Raw genomic sequence first — 22,714 nt, forward strand, 5'->3', positions numbered from 1 at the left:
CTAAACACACTCGAGAATTGCTGTTGAAACAAATTACAGATGTCTTCTGTTGATGAACATTCGATATTTCCCTTTGTCATAACAGAGGGAAGACCAGATTCCTTTCGTTGTTGGTTGACGTACTTCCAGAATCCTTTAGGATTATGACGCTTGCACTTTTCGTTGATGAGCGGAGTAAAGTTTCCTGTTCAGGCGCTTGTACCGAGCGTTAATCGAGTTATAGTTGAGCTTGTAGTGGTGATTTTTATACGAATATTTACGTAAAGCAGACCGTTTACGACTTTTCAAGCGCTTCAAACAACTGTTCCCCCAAGGTGGGTTTGATGGAGGATTACTAGATCGTTTTGGAATAAATTGATCAATAGCATACAATACGATGTTGGAGAAGGTAATAACCGATGAGTTGAGGTTATGATCAATGTTCTCAGCCCAATTAATGGCAGAGAGGAATGCATTCATGTTCCAATAATCGCCATTCCTAAAGTCGTAGTAAACAGATTTAACTGGTTCCGAAAACCTGCAAGGTGAGACACCGCTTATCTCGATTAGCAGTGGAGGGTGGTGAATCGAAGATTTTACTAATGGTGAAGGTGCTTCCATCAATGAGTAATTTACATCTCCGTCAATGCTACTGAAACAAAGATCAAGCATCCTACCGTTGTTGTTTTGAACAAAGTTCAGCTGAGACACACGCGCCAAATTGTAACCATCTATAAGCCTAGCAACTGTGGAGCTGATAGAAGATTGTGTTGCATCGGGATAGAAGAAATTGAATCTGCTCGGTTTCCATTTGATGTTAGGTAGATTGTAATCGCCAATTATTAATAAGCAATCCCTTATACTCATTTCGTTGGTGATCCAATTAAGTGAATTAATGTGCTGATCAATCATATTCGAGTCTTGTGTGCGATCCGGCGGAATATAGACGACACATATATAAAGAGAGTGAGATTGAAAACTCACAGCTACCCAAAGTTGTTCGACGGTATCAGTATTCGGTACTGCAATTTGTCGAGCGTTGAATTTTGAATGCAGAGCAAATAGCACTCCTCCACCTGACTTCTTTCTGCTATTTCATTCATTTCATTTATTTAGTTAACATCTAAACAGATAACACTGAATCAACAATTTGACGCCACAATACACGGTTCGAGGCCGCATCTCTCCATCCTCGGATACGCCCCACGCTCGCCAAGTCGTTCTGCACCTGGTCTGCCCATCTCGCTCGCTGCGCTCCACGCCGTCTCGTACCTGCCGGATCGGAAGCGAACACCATCTTTGCAGGGTTGCTGTCCGGCATTCTTGCAACATGTCCTGCCCATCGTACCCTTCCGGCTTTAGCTACCTTCTGGATACTGGGTTCGCCGTAGAGTTGGGCGAGCTCATGGTTCATTCTTCGCCGCCACACACCGTCTTCTTGCACACCGCCAAAGATGGTCCTAAGCACCCGTGTTTGCAAGTCCTCCTCGAGCATTGTCCATGTTTCATGTCCGTAGAGGACAACCGGTCTTATAAGCGTCTTGTACATGACACATTTGGTGCGGTGGCGAATCTTTTTCGACCGCAGTTTCTTCTGGAGCCCGTAGTAGGCCCGACTTCCACAGATGATGCGCCTTCGTATTTCACGACTAACGTTGTTGTCAGCCGTTAGCAAGGATCCGAGGTAGACGAATTCCTCGACCACCTCGAAGGTATCCCCGTCTATCGTAACACTGCTTCCCAGGCGGGCCCTGTCGCGTGTACTTTGTCACAAGCATGTACTTTGTCTTTGACGCATTCACCACCAGTCCAAACTTTTGTTGCTTCAGGTTTCAGGCGGGTGTACAGTTCTGCCACCTTTGCAAATGTTCGGCCGCGAAGCAAATAAATTGACTGGATCTGTTGAAAATCGTACTCCGGCTGTTACACCCGGCTCTCCGCATGACACCTTCTAGCGCAATGTTGAACAACAGGCACGAAAGTCCATCACCTTGTCTTAGTCCCCGGCGCGATTCAAACGAACTGGAGTGTTCGCCCGAGATTTTCACACAGTTTTGCACACCATCCACCGTTGCTTTGATCAATCTGGTAAGCTTCCCAGGGAAGCTGTTCTCGTCCATAATTTTCCATAGCTCTACACGGTCTATACTGTCGTATGCCGCCTTGAAATCAACGAACAGATGGTGCGTTGGGACCTGGTATTCACGGCATTTTTGAAGGATTTGCCGTACAGTGAAGATCTGGTCCGTTGTCGAGCGGGCGTCAACGAAGCCGGCTTGATAACTTCCCACGAACTCGTTCACTAATGGTGACAGACGACGGAAGATGATCTGGGATATCACTTTGTAGGCGGCATTAAGGATGGTGATCGCTCGAAAGTTCTCACACTCCAGTTTGTCGCCTTTCCGCCTCCGCTAGCTGTTCGGTTTCCCAGATTCTGACTATCAGTTTGTGCAGGCAAGTGGCCAGCTTTTCCGGGCCCATCTTGATGAGCTCAGCTCCGATACCATCCTTACCAGCTGCTTTATTGTTCTTTAGCTGTTGAATGGCATCCTTAACTTCCCTCAAGGTGGGGGCTGGTTGGCTTCCGTCGTCCGCTGAGCTGACGTAGTCATCTCCTCCACTGCCTTGACTTTCACTCCCTCTCCTCTCAGCGCCATTCAGATGTTCCTCGTAGTGCTGCTTCCACCTTTCGATCACCACACGTTCGTCCGTCAAGATGCCCCCATCCTTATCCCGGCACATTTCGGCTCGCGGCACGAAGCCTTTGCGGGATGCGTTGAGCTTCTGATAGAACTTGCGTGTATCTTGAGAACGGCACAGCTGTTCCATCTCCTCGCACTCCGCTTCTTCCAGGCGGCGTTTCTTCTCCTGAAAAAGGCGGGTCTGCTGTCTCCGCTTCCGTCTATAACGTTCCACGTTCTGCCGGGTACCTTGCTGCAGCGCGACCGCCCGCGCTGCGTCCTTCTTCTCCAGAATCTGTCTGCACTCTTCGTCGAACCAATCGTTCCGTCGACTTCGACCCATATACCCGACGTTGTTCTCCGCTGCGTCGTTAATGGCTGCTTTGACTGTATTCCAGCAGTCCTCAAGAGGGGCCCCATCGAGCTCACCCTCTTCCGACAACGCTGCCTCGAGATGCTGCGCGTATGCAGTGGCGACATCAGGTTGCTTCAGTCGCTCTAGGTCGTACCGCGGCGGTCGTCGATACCGAACATTATTGATGACGGATAGTTTTGGGCGCAGTTTAACCATCACCAGATAGTGGTCAGAGTCGATGTTAGCGCCACGATATGTCCTGACGTCGATAATGTCGGAGAAGTGTCGTCCATCAATCAGAACGTGGTCGATTTGTGATTCTGTCTGCAGTGGTGATCTCCAGGTGTACCGATACGGGAGGCTGTGTTGGAAGTAGGTGCTGCGAATGGCCATATTCTTGGAGGCGGCGAAATCAATTAGTCGTAGGCCGTTTTCGTTCGTCAGCCGGTGAGCGCTGAACTTTCCAATAGTCGGTCTAAACTCCTCCTCTTGGCCAACCTGAGCGTTCAAATCTCCTATGATGATTTTGACGTCGTGGCTTGGGCAGCTGTCGTACTCACGTTCCAGCTGCGCGTAGGATGTGTCCTTATCATCATCAGTGCTTCCGGAGTGTGGGCTATGGACGTTGATTATGCTGAAGTTGAAGAACCGGCCTTTGATCCTCAACTTGCTCATTCTTTCATTGATCGGCCACCACCCGAACACGCGCCTTTGCATATCGCCCATCACTATGAAAGCTGTTCCCAGCTCGTGTGTGTTGCCGCAGCTCTGGTAGATGGTATGATTACCTCTAAACGTTCGCACCATTGATCCCTTCCAACAAACCTCCTGCAGCCCTACAATGCCGAATCCACGGTCCTTGAGCACATCGGCGAGTATGCGTGTGCTCCCGATGAAGTTGAGAGATTTGCAGTTCCACGAACCGAGTTTCCAATCGCTAGTCCCTTTTCGTCGCAGTGGTCTTCGCCGATGGTTCCGGTCCGTACTCTCTTGTTGATTGTTCGTTGCTTAAGATTTTTTAAAGGCTGGCTTGCAGGGCCTGACACCAAACCCCCTAAATTTCCGGAGGACCATTCCTCCTTATTTCCGGTGGACCACCGGTGGTTTCACTTAGAGTCCCTCGCTGGCACTCGGACGATGATCAGCCGCCCCTAACATGGAGAACAGACGCTGTTGTGAGCCGATCCTGACATGGAGAACAGACGCTCAATAAGATTTGCACCTCCGGAGAGGAGCAAACCCTCATCCCTGTCTGCATACGACCATAGTTCCCACCGGGGTTGGTTACCCGATCTTCCCTAAGGTTGCTCGTATCCCGGCCAGCACCGCGGGGAGGTAGGGATAGGAGTTGCTGGGTAAGAGGCTAAGGACCGCGAGATGGGGTCTATTTTATTCCTTCAGGTACGCGAAGTACCAATGGTACGCTTTACCCAGCATTTGCCGTGCCGACTTCTTTCTGCTATTGTTAGGGTTACGGTCCAAGCGAAAAACGTTGAAAGAGGATCCAAAAACTTGACTAGAAACTGTGTCTTCTTTTAACCATGTTTCGGTGAGAGCGTACGCGTCATAAGTAGCATCTGATGTTGCGAGACGATAATTAGATAAGCTAGTATTGATTCCTCCAAAATTTTGGTAATAAATCAGTACTTTCGGATTTATACCATTGTCGAGAGTACTCTGGTGGTTTTTGGGAGTAATTGGGCTGGAGCTCGAGTTTGTTGATTCAGGACTAGTGGGGACACAATTCGGTTCGATCGAGAACGAGGTAGCGCATGTGATGAAATCATTTGTTCTTGGCGGTGCGGATTCAGATCTGAGGCGACACGTTGCCGCGGGGAGGGAGTATTCTGTACTGCAAGTCTGTTGCGTCGTGTCAATAAAAATTTTGATTACGCATGGAAAAGGGCTTGATTGTAACACCAGCGGGCCAAAATTTGGATCGGTTATGACTGGTTCAGCAGCAGCAGGAACATTGATTTTAAAAGACACGAATGTCAGTGGCACACTTTCTCGCACTAGCTTGTGACAGATTATCGAATTGTGATCGTGGGGCTGGAACCGTGTTAGGTAGTACCATCGAAGTGATGTGGATGGTGGAGCGACGGAAAGGCTAGGAGTAGTTGAAGGCATTGTGTGTGTGTTTCTGATTCTGTTTACATCACTTGTAGTGTGAGGATTGTGATTCGAATTGATTCTTAAATTATTTTGGCGGATCGAATTGATAGAACGGCTGTGATAAGTTTGAATAACTCACTTGGCTTAATATAACGGGTCGGTCAGTAGGCACGATAGTGCGATCAGCGGCAAGACACTTGAATCTTGAGTTGAGTTGAGTAGATGTTGATTGTTGTGGTAACGGAGCGATTGAGGAGGTGTTGGTCGGCAGGTTCGTTGATGTGGCTTGTTGTGGCGGAGGGGCTTGATATGCTGGCGGTGGAGCGATAGTTGGGCTTTGAATTGCAATATTTTCGTTTTGAGCTTGATTTATGGCTTGACATTGGGCAGAAGTGACGGGTATGGCATTGGGGGAGGAGGCTTGATCGTTGATTGCGGTATCAGCAGCAGCGGCAGCAGCAGTAGCGGTGTTTGCGGCGGTTATAGCGCCATTGGCAGTGGCGGTGGAGGTAGTATGTTGAGATGGTGATAGAGATGCATTGGTTGGACTAATTGTTGGAATGCCAAGCTCAGCGACATCTGCAAAAAGAAGAACTATAACATCCGTATGATCAGACGTACCAAATGAAACGTCAACTCTCATTCGTTTGTCGGTCCTCGGGAATGATGAAGTTGAGCTGGAAGTACGGTCACGTTTATTAGCTCCATTTGCGGTTGGTGGGGAGGCGTCGTTGATAAATGAGTTGAAAACTTCGGTGAATTCGAACTGCATTCTGTCGAGCTCATCATTGAAATGAGTCGAGTTACTGACGGCTGGCCGGGTGGGAGCATTCTGATGGCTGGGTCGAGAAAAGGATGAAACGATTGCACGACAGATTGAACGAGAAACATCGATCTGAGCACGAGCTTGAGAACTGATGTGATACGTTGGAGAATGAGTGCGTAGCAGTCGTCGGAGCCGCCTATGCGGTTATCAGCTGTGATAACACTGTTACGGCATACCATGCAGAACCAGAAAGCTCCGGGGCAATCACGTACTGCTTTGTATTGATTCCCGGTTAAACTGACACACTTTAGGTGGAACTGCTTACGGCATTTCATGCATTCTACTCTGCCACCTCGAGCAGAAGCGCCAAAGCACGGATCGCTGTCGCACTTTTTCGTCATTGCGGTTGTTTGTAAACAAGCCGCCGTTGCTTCACAGAATGAACGGAAGACGGCGCGAGAGTTGATTAAAAGAAATGACGAATGGCCGGCGAGTAGACGAAAACAATCCGAAATTCAGTTGATTGTTTTTTTTATTTTTCTTCCGTGATAACACTCGCGGGTGGAATAAATCACTGGAATATGCTCGTATGTTGACTACGATAGCTAATCGTCGGAACTTTGACAATTTTAGCTTTCTCTAAAAAGTGTGAGAACTGCGATAAACAGCTTTAGAAAAACACGACACTAGCGGTAACACAGTGTTGGCAGCGATTCCCGAATTTTTGCAATTAGGTACAAGATAGTGATCCGAGTCGATGTTCGGACCGCTGAAGGACCTTACATCTATAACATCCGAGAAATGTCGTCCGTCGACCAGCACGAGGTCTATCTGTGAGCAAGTGTCTCCACTCGGATGTTGCCAGGTGTGTTTGCTTATTGCCACACATCTTGCAGTAGCAAAGGTTACAAGTCGCAGACCATTATCGTTGGTAGAGGAATGAAGGCTTTCCGTACCAATGACAGGGCGAAAGAAACTTTTTCTTCCGATCTGCGCATTTGCATCCCCGATGACTATCTTTACATCGTGTGTTGGGCACTTTCCGTAGGCCTTATCAAGGCTACTCATAGAACTCATCCTTCACGTCATCAGGCTTATCGTTCGTTAGGGCATAGATGCTGATCAGGCTATAGTTGAAGAATTTGCCCTCCATTCTCAACACGCAAATGCGGTCGCTTATCGGCTTCCACCGGATAACACGCTTCATCTGCTTCCCGATCACCATGAAGCCAACTCCTCGTTCTGCTCTGTCACCGCCGCTATAGTAGATGTGGTACTTGAATAAAGTGTTCGCTATGGGATCCACCGCCCGGAATTCACGTTCTCCAGTTCTGGGCCACCGTATTTCCTGGATTGCTGCCACACTCACGCCGACCTTCTGCAGCTCACGAGCTAGGAGCCCAACACGTGCGGGTTCATTCAAAGTTCTCACGTTCCAAGATCCGACATTCCAATCGTTGTCCTTTATTCGTTGCCGGATCTGTTGCCGTTGAATCAATCCGTTTGCTCTATTTTTACCTTTCTTGGTAACTGTAGAATATTCGGTAGGCTACCTTACCAGGGTTGCGCTACCTTTATCGCGTTCAAGGGGCTGCCTTCTCGATGCTGACACGATGCAGCATGATGTGCACAGTTTACTTTAGAGTCCCTCGCTGGTACTCGGACGATGATCAGCCGCCCCTAACATGGGGAACAGACGCAGTTGTGAGCCGCTCCTAACATGGAGAACAGAAGCTCGATCAGATTTGCACCTCCGGGAGGAGCAAATCCCCCCTTCCATGTCAGCATACGACCATAGTTTCCACCGGGGCTGGTTACCCGATCTTCCCTAAAGTTGCTCGTATCCCGGCCAGCGCCACGAGGAGGTAGGGATTGGAGTTGCTGGGTAAGAGGCTAAGGACCGCAAAATAGGGTCTATTTTATTCCTTCAGGTACGCGAAATACCAATGGTACACTTTACCCAGCATTTGCCGTGCCAGTTTGTAACAGCCCTGTAAATATTATGCACACTTTTGATATGACTAATTAACTTTTATGCATAAAAGCAGGAACAATGTGTAAAACTTCTGCTTTTTGTGCATCAAATTTTACTCTTTTTGTGGGGAGTCCCATTTTTCCACAAAAGAGCATACTTCTCCCGGAATGGGCATACTTTCAGTTTCCCGTGTAAACCAACTCCATGCTCTGCATTTCACCCGATGTTAGATTTTTCATAGATGTTATATTTGAATGCAGTGTGGGCCGTGGGATTCATGATTCTGAATTCACGTTCTCCGGATCTAGGCCATCGGAGTTTTTGGGTAGCGCCCACCTTCACTCCCACCTCCTGGAGTTAACGAAACAGAAGACTCACTCGTCCAGGTTCATTTGGGGTTAGCGTTAGGACATTCAAGGTACCTCGTTTCCGATCGTAGTCCTTATCTTGTCCTTCGTAGCTTAGTAGGGAAAGCACCTGTCTAGCGTACTGGGGTCGTGGGATCAAAGCCCACCGAACGGGCGGTTACCCTCCAATACCTTTTCCGAACTAAATCTATCACATGTTGTACATATGCATAATCGAGTTTCAGACATAGTAATTAATTTCCACTCCCGGTGGCTTAATACCCGGCATATAGGCAATTAACTTTGAATGTACCTAAAAAAGCTGTTTGGAAAAAACAAGTTTTTTTAAAACTTAATTCGATTTTTTTTTTAAATTAAGATTAAGTTCAATACTAGGTATTTCCACAAAGATTTATTGTATAAAGACTGGATTTTAACGAGTTTTTTAAATGGTTAAAACCATGGTATGATAATCATTGGTTCAAATCAAACCATAATTGCCTACCAATAAAATTAGAAACCCCTCTGACAATAATAGAACAAAATCTGCCAAAGCCGTCATTTCCCCTATATCAATGCATTAATAAATAATCCAATCCTTACCTTTTTCAGCTGTATTATTCTACTGATTTTGGTGCTTCTTTCACACTTTTGCAAAGTTATGTAAAATCTTACATATGGTCATCTGGCGAAGGAGTTCCCATCCATCTTTACGTTGAACGAAAAGAACCAACCAGTAAGTTAACTTCAATGATTGTTCCGTGAGGCTATTTTTCGAATCCAAACTTTTTCCCATTTCAGACACATCCTCAGTAATTTTCTACAACGCACTCAGCTTGCGCAACAATAGCAATCAGTTCAATGTTCTAATTGAAAAAGTTGAGGATTTTCATATCAAGAAGGATTTCATGTTCGCTTCGCAGCGGCTACCAAACAGTACCCAATTGCTTATCTCCTACAAGCGAGGTAAGTTTGTTAAAGCGGACTTCCAAACGGAATTGGATATGAAGGGCTACCACGTGGCCGATGTCGATGGACGACGGATTATGATCTCGGTGGTACATACGGAACGGATCGCACATTTGTACGTATCGGAGGCGAACGCCGATATGTCGGACATCAAGTTTGTCCCCAGCTTGGAGAATATTTTCACTTATGTGCCGGAGCTGAATTGGCGATCGAGCTGGCTAGTGTGAGTGTGCCTTTGCGGTGGCAAAATTCTTATACCTAATAATTAATATGTTTGAACATTCTAGGCAATCGTCTGATGGTGCGTTCACTGATTTGTACAAGGTAGAGGGTTTGCGGGGAATTTACATCGCTTCGAAAATTAATCGCATACCGTTGAGCGAAACAATTTCCCCCGATTCATTGGTATCGCTCATTACATTTGATCATGGTGCGACCTGGCGTCCCATTGCTGCGCCCACTACTGACGATGACGGATTGCCCATTAACAACTGTGCCAAGGATTGCAGTTTGCATCTGTCCCAAAAGTTCAGTTCGTTGTATCCGGTGACCAGGTATGTTTACTCAGTAATTGTTTACAGTAATGTTTGATAAATAGCAAAGAAATGCGTTATTTTACATCTTTTGCTGCAACTATTTTCAGATCTGTAAGCATAATGAGCTCAAAATCGGCACCTGGCGTTATCATGGCTTCCGGCGTTGTTGGAAAATCGCTCAAAGGACACCCAGGTGTATACATTTCTCGTGACGCTGGGCTAACGTGGAAGCAAATATTGAAGGACTACCACTTCTTCAACATGGGAGACCATGGTGGCATTCTGGTGGCTGTAAAATACTTCAAATCAAAGGGTGAAACCAATGAAATTCTGTATTCCACCGATGAAGGCGAAAAATGGATGTCAACGGACTTTCATTCGACCAATTTGAAGGTTTACGGATTGATGACTGAACCGGATACAAACACAACGATATTCACCTTGTTTGGGTCGGAACAGGAAGAGCACCGATGGTTGATAATCAAAGTGGACCTGAAGAACGCATTCACATCAAACTGTACCGAAGACGATTACAAATTTTGGGCCCCCGGAAACGATACGTTCATGCCATGCGTTCTAGGATTGCAAGATACCTATCAACGTCGGAAACCGCATGCCAACTGTTATAACGGAATCGGATACGAGCGACCAATCCGCCAAGAAATATGTAAATGCAGTCGCTGGGATTTCGATTGCGACTTTGGATTCAGCAGAACCGGTACAGAAAATAGTCCTTGTGTTCGGAATAGAACTCTAGCGAACTACGACCCATATGCAATTCCCACCAGCTGTAAGCCAGGTCAATACTACAAACGTACCAAAGGATACCGAAAGATTGAGGGAGATGTTTGTATTGAGGGGCAGTCATCGCAGTTCGTCCCCCAATCGATTCCTTGCCCGATGGAGGAAAGTAACGAATTTTTGGTGATCGCTCAACGGGATAAGATCTCTCGCATCAATCTAAATAACAAAACGAAAGAGGTATTTCCGGTGACTGAATTGAAAAATGTGATAGCGATTGAGTTCGACATGAAGCATAATTGTGTTTTCTGGGCGGATATCATGACGGACGTTATTGGTCGTCAGTGTTTGAACGGAAATCAACCGCCGGAGCTGTTGGTAGATACCGGATTGTCATCCGTGGAAGGTATGTCGTACGATTGGGTTTCGGAGATGTTGTACTTTGTGGATGGAATGCGACTAAAGATTGAAGCAGTGAAAACCAGCACACCCACGCACGGCCGAATGAGACGGACCATAATTGAAGCTCCACATTTGAACAAGCCTCGCGGAATCGTTGTTCACCCGCTGCAAGGTTATTTGTTCTGGACGGATTGGAATGCACTGAAGCCGTCGGTTTCGCGGGCTAATTTGGATGGCAAAGACATAAGAACGCTGTTCTCCAAACCGGAGGTCGTCTGGCCAAACGGAGTAACAATTGATTACATCGCCGAGAGGTTGTATTGGGTTGACGCCAGTAAGGATTATATTGCGAGCAGTGACATGGATGGAAAAAATTTCATCAAGATTCTACAACAAGACTCTCGTGTCGCACATCCGTTTGCAGTGGCAGTGCTGAAGGATCTTATGTACTGGGACGATTGGAAAATGAACTCAGTTTATTCTGCTGACAAGGATCATGGAATCATGATAAATATCATTGCAGAAGAAATGATGAATTCCATGGATCTAAAGGTCTATGGTCATTCGGTGCAAGAAGGAGCTAACGCGTGTTCAGTGGGTAAAAAATGCTCGCACATCTGTGTAGGTGCACCAAATTCCGGGTACAGCTGTTTGTGTCCGGATGGCATGGAACAGAATGCTCAGGGTCAATGCCTATGTCCAGGTGGAGGCACTCCGTTTGCCAATAATACCTGCGCACGATCCGGAAGTACTTGCGGATCGAAGTTCTTCGATTGCAAGAATAACATTTGTGTACCGTTGATTTATAAGTGCGACGGAGACGATGACTGCGGAGACCGGTCGGATGAAGAGGGCTGTCCTGCAGATAAGCCTCCATGCCCGCCATACATGTTCACTTGCAAATCGGATAAACAATGCGTGCCCAAATACTTTGTGTGTGATTTCGATCGAGATTGTTTGGATGGATCTGATGAACATAACTGTAAGCCGGCCTCCTGCAAATCGGATGAATATACCTGCGGTAATGGACGGTGCATCAATAAGAGCTGGCTTTGCGATGGAGAAGACGACTGTCGCGATGGAACGGATGAGGCTAGTTGCAATAAGAACAGTACCACAATCGTTGAATGTAAAGCAGACGAGTTCCGTTGCAACGGGACGAATACGTGCATCCCGAAACAGTGGCGCTGCGATACGGAACAGGATTGCAATGACGGTTCGGATGAAATAAACTGCAGTAAGAAAGAGTGTGAACCATGGATGTTTATGTGCACAGGTGACTCGAGGTGCATTTATAAGACATGGCAGTGTGATGGGGAGAAAGATTGCAAGGATGGAAGTGACGAGAAAAATTGTAGCTTATCTACTGAAGTGCCAAAGAAGCCTGGAATAAATTTCCTCCCGGGAGATTCATGCCATGATTGGATGTTTAAATGTGCCAATGACAAATGTGTGCCATACTGGTGGAAATGCGATGGAGTGAATGACTGCGGGGACGAGTCCGATGAAACGGGATGTAATTCGACTCAAACTATGACGACCACTACGGTGAAACCTATTCCAACCAGAAAGAAGGAACGAAATTGTGGATTGCATGAATTCCGCTGTGATTCCGGAGTGTGCATTTCAAAGAGATTCGTATGCGATGGTTACGAGGACTGCAGTCGAGGGGAAGACGAGGATAACTGTCCAACACAGAAACAATGCAGCAACAAACATTTCAGATGTCGTAGTGATGGCATGTGTCTACCGATGGATATGTACTGCAATAATGTGGTGGATTGTGCAGATGGAAGCGACGAGGATTGCAAGTTTAAACCAAGCACGTAAGTGTTACAAGTGTAAAGCGAAAGGGATGTGCATTCTAGCTATGGACTTTTTTCAGATCTACAACCTCCGCGAACAATTGCACAAACAACCCCGGTGTATTTGCATGCGACAACACGTGTTTTGCGTTGATGGTGTTGTGTGATGGAAAACCCGATTGCTATGATGGAACGGACGAGGAAAATTGCGAAAAGATGAAGATCAAACACTATCAGGTAGGCACTGGTTTTGTTCCCTCATAATCGACCCTTAACAACTTTTCACTTGACTCTTCACATGTTGTATATCTCGCGCTTAGTTTCATAGGGGCGTAACTGTATTGATCGATTTATCTTCGTCGATGTTTTCTTTTTATTATTGTACCGAATTATGCTAGTTTGTCGATGATTTAATAGTTTGGTGTGATAAACGATGATTGTATCTTGCACCAGAATCAATAATCACGGTTAAGCTTTTGAAACAATTGAGTTAATAACAAAATATAAAATCGGTTAAGAGAATTACGCCCCTATGAAACTAAGCGCGAGATATGTTTATGCCACTTTCGTCTAACATCATTTGGCCTAATGGTAATCAAAATATTAACATTGAAAAGAATGATTCCTATCAGCAGATGAAGGCACTAATGCGGCGGGTGGTACCCCGTTTAACATAATGGTCATTTGGCATAATTTGTATACGGTGTCAAATTAAAGGCCTAATGGTATTCAAAATATTACCATTTTTAAGAAAGATTCCTGTCAGCAGATAAAGGCACTAATGCGGCGGGGTACCCCGTTTAGCATAATGGTCGTTTGGCATAATTTGTATACGGTGTCAAATTAAAGGCCATGTGGCATAAAGGCCATTTGACATAATTTACATACGGTTCCAAATTGATTTCCGTTTGGCTTAATTCAGATGCAATACCAAATTAAAAGTCGATTATCTAATCTTGAAAACACTTAAACCTTTTTACGTTAAGGTTATTGATTAAACGAAAAGCAGAAAGTTGAAGAACTGCCAGCAGATGCAAGAAAAAAGAGTAAATTACAGGAAAATGAATAAATTATCATGGCTTTCATCTAATGGTCGTTTCGAAAAATCCATTGAAATAAACAAACAACTGTTCGCGTTTCAAAGAAGGGTAAATTATAGGAAGTTAAAACGATAAGGTGGTGAAGTGAACAGGGAGAAATACGTCTTCAGCAAGATAATATATTCACAATTTTGCGGTGTACGCGTAAGCCTGGTTTTAGGCGAATTGCGTTATTTTTTCTTTAACTGCTCGTATTTGCCCGTTATAAGGCAAAACGAAATGTTTTGCCTCCATGAAATGGAATACTGTGCAATGGTAATGATCGCGATAAATAGACTACGATCGCGAAGAAATGGATTACCGCGGAATGTTGTACCGCAAATTGTCGTACAATCTTTAAAGTTTTTAAGTCTATTTAAGTCAACTGATGTTAATTATGCCAAATGACCAATAATTGAACAACTTGTATGAATTATACCAAATGGCCATTATGCTAAACGGCCCTCAATTTGACACCACATTATTATTCTTCTTCTTCGTTCTGTCTGCCCAACTATAAAAACCGGAGCAGAGGGATGGCACAGCTGTATCAGCTATAACGCCAACGATGTTTATTTACAGTTAGGCTGTTACAAATATTTAATTAAAATTATGTCCTACTGCTCTCCGAAAGGTCAAGGGGGGGGGGAGGATAATAATAAAAAAAATATTAAAATTGAAAAAAAAAATAAAAAAACTCCTCGGATTTGTTAAAGATTGTTTTGAAAATCCTTAAATTTTCCCAATTTTTTTTTGTTGCCCTCTCAAAATATTATTTTTGGCCAAAAAAAATCCGAGGGGGAGGGAGACATAATTTGTTTCAAATATTTGTATCGGCCTTATTTGACTTTCAGCACTGCTCGTAGCGCACTGTGCGTATTTATATTCGTTGATTTTTTTTTGTTCGGTTTGTTATCACTAGATTTTGCTGTTGATTTCTTTAAAAAATATAATTTCACAGATGGGTCATTCCGCGCCAAGTGACCGAGAAAAAGTGAAAACTTGCAGGTGAATACTATGAATACCAACCAAAATCATCTGTTTGTTTGTTTACTGTTGCATCGTTTTGCGTTTTTCTCCTGCTGTTAATTGCAAATTAGTACGTGTAAAACTGGTCTGAAAGTGGCGTTCTTTGGCTTTATCGCAAACGGTTACGTGGTGCATACTATTGCAGTGAAGAATCACGCGTAGTGAATTCGGAAATTGAGAAAATTCATCAACAAACGACGGACGAGTTAAGTGATTTGCATTAACATATACTGTGATCACGGTACAAGTGATCCGAAGTCGACTCGATTGTGCGAATTGTTTACTCTCGATCACAGTAGTTTCTGTATGTACGGTTGTCTGGAGTGCGAAAGTTCAAGCGCAACATACGATAGGTCCGCATCCTCGAACATAATGTCTCTAGTCTGCAGTTCCTGTGTAAATGAGATCGGTGACATTCAAGTTGAGTGCCAAGGCTTCTGTAAGGCCATTTTCATCCCCGTTGTTGTGGTATTGCTGCGGACGCGTTTGAGGAAGTTATAAAAACAAGCAAATTTTCTAGATGTGCTATTCGTGTACTAAACTGATGGATGACTTGCGCTTCCGAAATACGACACGTGCGGCTTATGAGGTCGGACAAGTGCATGCGCTGAATTCTCATAGCGATATTATGCAAAACCTGAAGTTAGAGATTATGGACGAACTGAAAACCGAGATAAAGACGAACTTTGCCAAGCTGATAAACTCTAGCTCATTTACTCCGAAGTGTTCGAAGCCCACCGACATCCATCCTAGGTTTACCAAGGGCAGGAGGCTTTTAGCACGATCGGTAACGCAGAACCTATCCCACAGCCCCCGCTACAAGTTGGAACTGGAAGCACTCCTTCTCCGTCAATGGGGATAGCTACTATTCCGCCTACTCAACCAAAGTTTTGGCTGTATTTATCCCGTATCGCGAGAGATGTGTCCACAGATCAAGTTCGCGCTCTCGCCATGAAACGCCTCGCTTCAGATGATATTCAAGTGATTCGACTGGTCGCTAAAGGAAGGGATATAAATACTTTGTCATTTGTCTCGTTCAAAGTCGGTATGAACCTGGACCTGAAGTCCAAGGCTCTATCGACTTCTACGTGGCCGAGAGGAGTAGTTTATCGGGAGTTCACCGACAACAGATCGGGAGCAAATTTTTGGCGACCAGGACCTGCTGCAGTATCCGACGATCCATTGAGCACATCAATGGACGAAGTTATATTGATGGAATAAGTGATACGATAGATGACGTCAGCTCTGCTCCGGGACGCACACTTGCCTCTGCCCTTAAGGAAGTCCCTATCCCTCTCATCGTAGTCGCGCCTTTCCCGCCAGCGGCCAGCAGTCGTCCCGGCCCTACGCTTGAGATGGGAGACGGGATCTTCCGAACTCCTTCTACAGCTAAATTCCAGCCTTTGCATTCAGTCATCAAGATACTACAACACGATGTACGCCATAAGCAACCGCCAGGACGCCATACAGCCGTCAGCCCTGAGGAAGACCTCTATCCGCTCGTTGCAGTTGCGCCATTCCTGCCAACGATCAACAGCCGTCCTGGCCCTGCGACTGAGTTTGGAGACGGGGTCTTCCGAGATTCAATAATCGGCAAGTATGATCAACGAACCAACATTGCCTCGCCTGAAAGTATTTCGGTTTTCAGCTCGACCACTTGTTCACAACTGCGACCAAACAATAACGCTAGTTCCACAAGCCTCCCATACCATAATGTCTCCAGCCGTCTCCCGGGACGCAACACTTCCGCTTGCCTCAAGGAAGGCCCCGAACCACTCATCGCAGTCGAGCCCTTCCCGCCAGCGCCCAACAGTCGTCCCGGTCCTGCGAATGAGGTCGGAGAAGGGGTCTTCCGAATTCCTGTTACCGGCAAGTGCAATCAACAAAGGTCTATTTCATCGTCTAAAAGTGTCTCGGCTTTCAGCACATCGAACCCTCAACTAACACCGCTGCAAAGTATACATCCGTCGTGTCCTGTTTCTATCAATGAACTCCACTCAGAACCATGTCAAGCGCCTGTTGCTCATCGATTCAGCCACCCACTGGGACGCACAACTGCTGCCTGCATTGAGGAAGCTCCCTATCCACTCAACACAGTCGAGCTATTGCTGCCAGCGACCAACAGCCGTCCCGGTCCTGTGTTTGAGACTGGAAACGGAGCTTCCGATCTCCATCTGTCGGCAAGTATGGTTACCCAGTAAACCTTCCAGCATCTGATAGTGCTTCGCTTTCCAGTGCATCTGTCGTCCTGCCAACATCATCCGTCATCACAATCTACTATCAGAACGTTGGCGGAATGAACGGGCTTCTGGACGACTATCACTTAGCCGTTATCGATCTATGTTACGATATAATCGTTCTGACTGAGACCTGGCTGGATTCTAGAACCATCTCAAGTTATGTTTTTGGGCATGGTTACCAAATATTTCGCTGCGACCGCAATTTGAACAACAGTAGGAAATCCACAGGAGGAGGCGTTATTATCGCTGTAAGCTCCAGACTAAAAGTGACTGCTATTGAGGACAATACCTGGAAGGCCGTGGAGCAAGTCTGGGTCGCTATTCAACTCGTCGATCGTCGATTGTTTATCTGCGCACTTTACATTCCTCCAGACCGGACGCGTGATTTGGAGTTTATCGACACACACTGTCAGTCTCTCTCATTTGTGTCGAACGATGCCGCTCCGTGCGACGAATTGATGATACTTGGTGACTTCAACTTCGCGGGAATCGCATGGAAACGAATTCACAGCGGTTTTACGGCTTCGACCTTGAAAGATCATCTTTTCACGTTGGTGCCACGAAGCTTTTGGATAATTATAGTAGGTATGGCTACCTTATCTCAAATCAATGGAATTGTGAACGAGAACGGTCGTTCGCTTGATCTCTGTTTTACTAGCGCTCGCGAAACCGCTCCAGTTATCTCCAAGGCACCGGTCCCTTTGGTTAAATTTGTCGCTCATCACCCAGCTCTCGTAATTACCGTCGAGGAAACCGCTGGCCGTGATTTTTCTAGCACTGTGGCTGCAGTGACCTACGATTTTCGAAGGGCCGACTATCGCAGTGTTGTCGAAGTTCTTTCAGAGCTGGATTGGGATCGAATTTTGGATCCGATCGATGTCAACACAGCTGCACAAACTTTCTCTCATGTCTTGGCATACATCATCGATAGGCATGTCCCGAAAAGAATTGTCCAGTCTGACAGTCGCACTCCGTGGATGACTAACGAACTTCGCTCGTTAAGAAGGAATAAAAAGGCTGCTCTAAAAAGGTTTACTAAATTCCGCTCACTTTCTTTGAAACGATACTATGTCAGCATAAATTATCAGTACAAGCGCTTAAGTCGGTTCCTTTTCCGACGCCCAAACAACGCCTAAAAACTCACCCGAAATCTTTCTGGAATTACATAAATGAACAGCGCAAGGAAAGCGGATTGCCTTCATCCGTGTTGCTCAATGACGAAACTGCTGACACGCAACAGGACATTTGCAACCTTTTTTCGGCTAAATTTTCCAGTGTGTTCGAAGAAGAGCTACTGTCCGCCGACTCCATCAACTCCGCAGCCGAGAACGTCCGCTTGGCAAACCAACAGCTGGTTAGCATTGACGTGAGTGCTGAACTTATTACTAAAGCCGCATCTCAACTCAAGGGTTCATATAAGCCCGGTCCTGATGGGGTGCCATCCTGTTTTATTAAAAGAAGTATCGAATGGCTACTGGCTCCAGTTCAAAAGATTTTTCAGCTTTCAATCTCCAGCGGAGTATTCCCTTCCTGTTGGAAAATAGCCGAAATGTTCCCTGTATATAAAAAGGGTAACAAGCGCGATGTTAATAACTACAGGGGAATTACATCGTTATGCGCCGTATCGAAGCTATTTGAACTTGTTATCATTGATTACGTCAGTGCACACTGCAAGCAACACATCAACACAGACCAGCATGGCTTTGTAACCGGGCGCTCCACAACTAACCTCGTACATCACGGAAAGTATGAACACTCGGGCCCAAACGGATATGATCTACACAGACCATTCTGCTGCGTTCGATAAGCTGAATCATGACATCGCGATCGCAAAACTGGACCGATTAGGTATCGGTGGGGATCTTTTGAAATGGTTTCGGTCGTATCTTACTGACCGCCAATTAACGGTCGCATTAGGCGACAACCGATCAACGTACTTTCGTGCAACGTCGGGTATACCACAAGGCAGTCATTTAGGACCGCTGATTTTTATCATGTACTTCAATGATGTCCATCACGCTGTTAAGGGTCCACGATTATCATTTGCCGATGATCTCAAGATATTCCTACGTATCTGCCCGGTTACTGATTGCCATACTCTCCAAGGTCAAATCAATGCTTTCGCTGATTGGTGCACTACGAACCGGATGGTTGTTAATCCGACAAAATGTTCCGTTATCACATTTTCACGCAAAAAGAGCCGATTATCTTCAATTACCATTTGCTGGGAACTACACTCGAACGAGTGAATCACGTGAAGGATTTGGGTGTGGTTTTAGACTCAAAACTGACATTTTCACACCACCTTTCATACGTTGTCGACAAAGCGTCTAGAACCCTGGGCTTTGTCATGAAAACGGCGAAAAATTTTACGAACGTCTATTGTCTGAAATCGCTGTACTGTTCTTTGGTGCGCTCTACACTAGAGTATTGTTCGTCAGTATGGAGCCCGTATTGCAACAACGGCGTAGAACGTATTGATTCTATTCAACGGCGTTTCCTGCGGTTTTCGCTTCGAAGACTAAACTGGAGAGACCCGCTGCATCTTCCTAGTTACGAAGAGCGCGTATACTGCGTATCCGCCGGGATGTGGGCAGAGCCCTATGTGTAGCTGATGTACTTCAAGGAAGAATAGATTGCGAAAGAATTTTACAACAAGTGAACATGAACGTTCAACCAAGACCGCTACGGAACAATTCGATGCTGAGGCTCCCCTTTCGTCGCACTAACTACGGTGCAGAAACTGCAATCTACGGCCTCCAGAGAACGTTTAATAGAGTTTCTTCCATGTTCGACTTCAACTTGACGCGGAATGTTCTTCGTCGTAGATTTTCTGAATTTTTTCGTTGATTGTATGTGATAAGGCTGCATTTTATTTGTTTTAATTTTTTTATCTTGACAATGCTACTATGTTATATTTTTTTGACTATGTGCGATTTTTAGTATTAATTAGTATTTACATACATCATTAGGGCTAATTGTAGTCTGTTGATGAAATCACACAATAAATAAATAAATAAACAAAATAGGTGTATCTACTTACTTTGGGCCTACATTTCGAAAAAGCATTTGATCCGACCGTTTGAGCCGCATCTCCGGCCAAACACTCCTCCCTGTTTTGAAGATTTTTAAAAACATGCCATTTTCAATAATCAATAAAGCTAGAAAAAACGTTAGTACCAGTTTTCCGCTTGAAATTTTGTGTAGATTTTACAAAAAATATTTCAGATGCAAAGCAGTGTTGCCAACTACATTTTTTTTTTCTAAAAAAATAAAAAATAGCATTTTTTCAAAATACAATTTTCAAAATATAATTTTTTTTGATTTCTCAGCGAATTTGAGTTTATCAGGCAATTTCCTGTCAGGAACACTTATCGTTACAAAGTAAAATGAGCAGTTGCTGAGTTATGACGGTTTTAGTTAGGCATAATCGAAGGTTTTCATTCAGCATATCGTTCAATTCGTTCTGTAAAGGTAAACAACTATGATAATGTAGTTTTTTTTAGTTTTATTCGAATAATTTACAAAAAAAAACATATTTTTGCAGCACATAATGCTTTTGAGGCCAGTGATGCCAGATTTTTACTGAATATGTTTTAATGGTTTAAAGTTATTTTTGCAATTCTTGTTCATAATACCTGGTTTACAGTTCGTCTTTGATTGATAAAACGGCCTACTTTTCCATAACAACGAAATGGGTGATTTAATGACCATAAATTTAAAGACCATAAATTTCATTAAAGCACTCATTTGGGTGCTGTAATGGCCAACATTAGGACAGTAATTACATGACTACATTTTGCTCAATTAGCTCTGCTGGTGGGCTACAAAGGTTCAGTTTCAATAGATCTTTAACCTTCTGTCTGTGCTCAAAAAAACTTACGTTGTCTGTGCTCTGGGGTCAAATTGACCCCAAATTGAAATTGCTATAACTTTTTTAATGCTTGGCCAATTTTGGATTTTTGGGGCTATTTCGAAAGATAATTTAATCATCTTTCAGGTCGTTACAAAAGATTAACTATTGGTGGGCGGGTACATCGCGGGGAGGGGTTTTAGTGAACAAGGGTATAAAACCAGTGATTTTTCATGATTATTTTACTTATATCCGAAAATCCTACCCATTTTGAACTGCACCTTTTTTAAAAAGGTTATGCAGGAAGGCATGTGCTCTGGCATGAGGCGTTGATAAGTTTAGAACTCAGCCGCCAGGTGGTGGTATATTTGAATTCATTATTTTGGACTACTTAAGATATTCCGATATATAGAATTCTCCTCAGTTTAAATATTCTTATCGCACAAATTCAAAAATTAGAAGACGTACTCATTATATTGAGCACCGCTTTGTAGTGCTAGACATCCTGAACAATGTTGCCGAATACAACTTGAGTGTAGGTATGAGGGATCTCAAGCTAAAGCAATATTTCATATATGCAAGAATATTGCAAGTCCGCTAGCGCCGCCTATTTGTAAATTTCCTAATTATTCGTCATTATGTAAATTAATTATTCGTCACATGACAGTCCATTCCCACCAGACGAACTTTATTAAAGACGTCATCTTAACAAATTTCAAATTTGTGCGATAAGAATATTTACAATGAGGAAAATTCCATATATCGGAATTACTTGAGTAGTCTGAAGTAATGAATTCAAATATACCGCCACCTAGCGACCAAGCTCTAAACTAATCAATGCCTCATATCAAAGCACACGCCTTCCTGCATAACCTTTTTGAAAAGGTGCAGTTCAAAATGGGTAGGATTTTCAGATATAAGTAAAATAAGCATGAAAAATCACTATTTTGTACCCTTTTACGAAAACCCTCCCGCGATGTACCCGCCCACCTATAGTCAATCTTTGGCAACGACCTGAAAGATGATTAAATTATCTTTCGAAACAGCCCAAAAAATCCAAAATTGGCCAAGCATTAAAAAAGTTATAGCATTTCAATTTAAATCAATTTGACCCCAGAGCACAGACAACGTAAGTTTTTGAAAAAGTACACTGTAGCGCATATTTTCAAGATTTTTGAAGTGAATTTGCACCTAGGAGACAGATCTCGGCGAGTTTTACCAAACTACCAAAAATTAGGAGAATCGGTTGAAAATTAAAAAAATGGCAGCCACTCAAAGTGGCCTGGGGTCATATTGACCCAAGAGCACAGACAAAAGGTTAAACGAGGGAAATGCTTTGATTCCATTAACTTCAAGTTTCAAGAGAGATCAAGTTTTGCTCCCGTGAACATCAGTTTGAAGTACTCGTGGATAACACATACACATACTGTATGAGTGCCTGCTGCTCCTGCTAAAACGCATTCGGGCGGCCGATGTTCGGCGAATTTGATAAATCCAATTTTGTAAAAAAAAAAATTCCTTAAAGAGGGCAATATTTCAGTCAGATTCGCTAGAACCAAACGCTTCTGCTTCTGCACCCGTTTTCCTCCTTCACGCACGCTTTTGTACTCTTTTTTCCCTGAAATTTTTGTACGATTTCTTGTTGGAGGGGATTACCCCTCTTAAGATTGGGGCAGCAAAAAAAAACCTTTTGTGTCAACGCATTTTTTCATGTTCCTTAATAAGCGTTATGAACACTGAAAATCGTCTGAAGATAATAAAATTTTGATAATTATGTCAGAACATAGATTTATAATCAATAAGGGGTGGCCCATAAACCACGCTACATTTTTGAACCCC

The 22,714-nt window shown here is 44.4% G+C and overlaps 1 protein-coding gene across 1 annotated transcript in view; it reads left to right on the top strand.

The window, feature by feature from the left end:
• The window catches only part of LOC134219990 (sortilin-related receptor-like), a 92,017-nt gene that overhangs the window by 47,112 nt on the left and 22,191 nt on the right, over positions 1–22,714 (top strand). The window contains exons 4-8 of the mRNA XM_062698910.1: positions 8,834–8,957; positions 9,023–9,413; positions 9,478–9,744; positions 9,834–12,695; positions 12,755–12,911. Coding sequence (XP_062554894.1) covers positions 8,834–8,957; positions 9,023–9,413; positions 9,478–9,744; positions 9,834–12,695; positions 12,755–12,911 — 3,801 coding nt within the window. The remainder of the gene's footprint in view (positions 1–8,833; positions 8,958–9,022; positions 9,414–9,477; positions 9,745–9,833; positions 12,696–12,754; positions 12,912–22,714) is intronic.

The sequence above is a fragment of the Armigeres subalbatus genome, chromosome 3 (assembly GCF_024139115.2).
Source record: "Armigeres subalbatus isolate Guangzhou_Male chromosome 3, GZ_Asu_2, whole genome shotgun sequence".
Taxonomy (NCBI): domain Eukaryota; kingdom Metazoa; phylum Arthropoda; class Insecta; order Diptera; family Culicidae; genus Armigeres; species Armigeres subalbatus.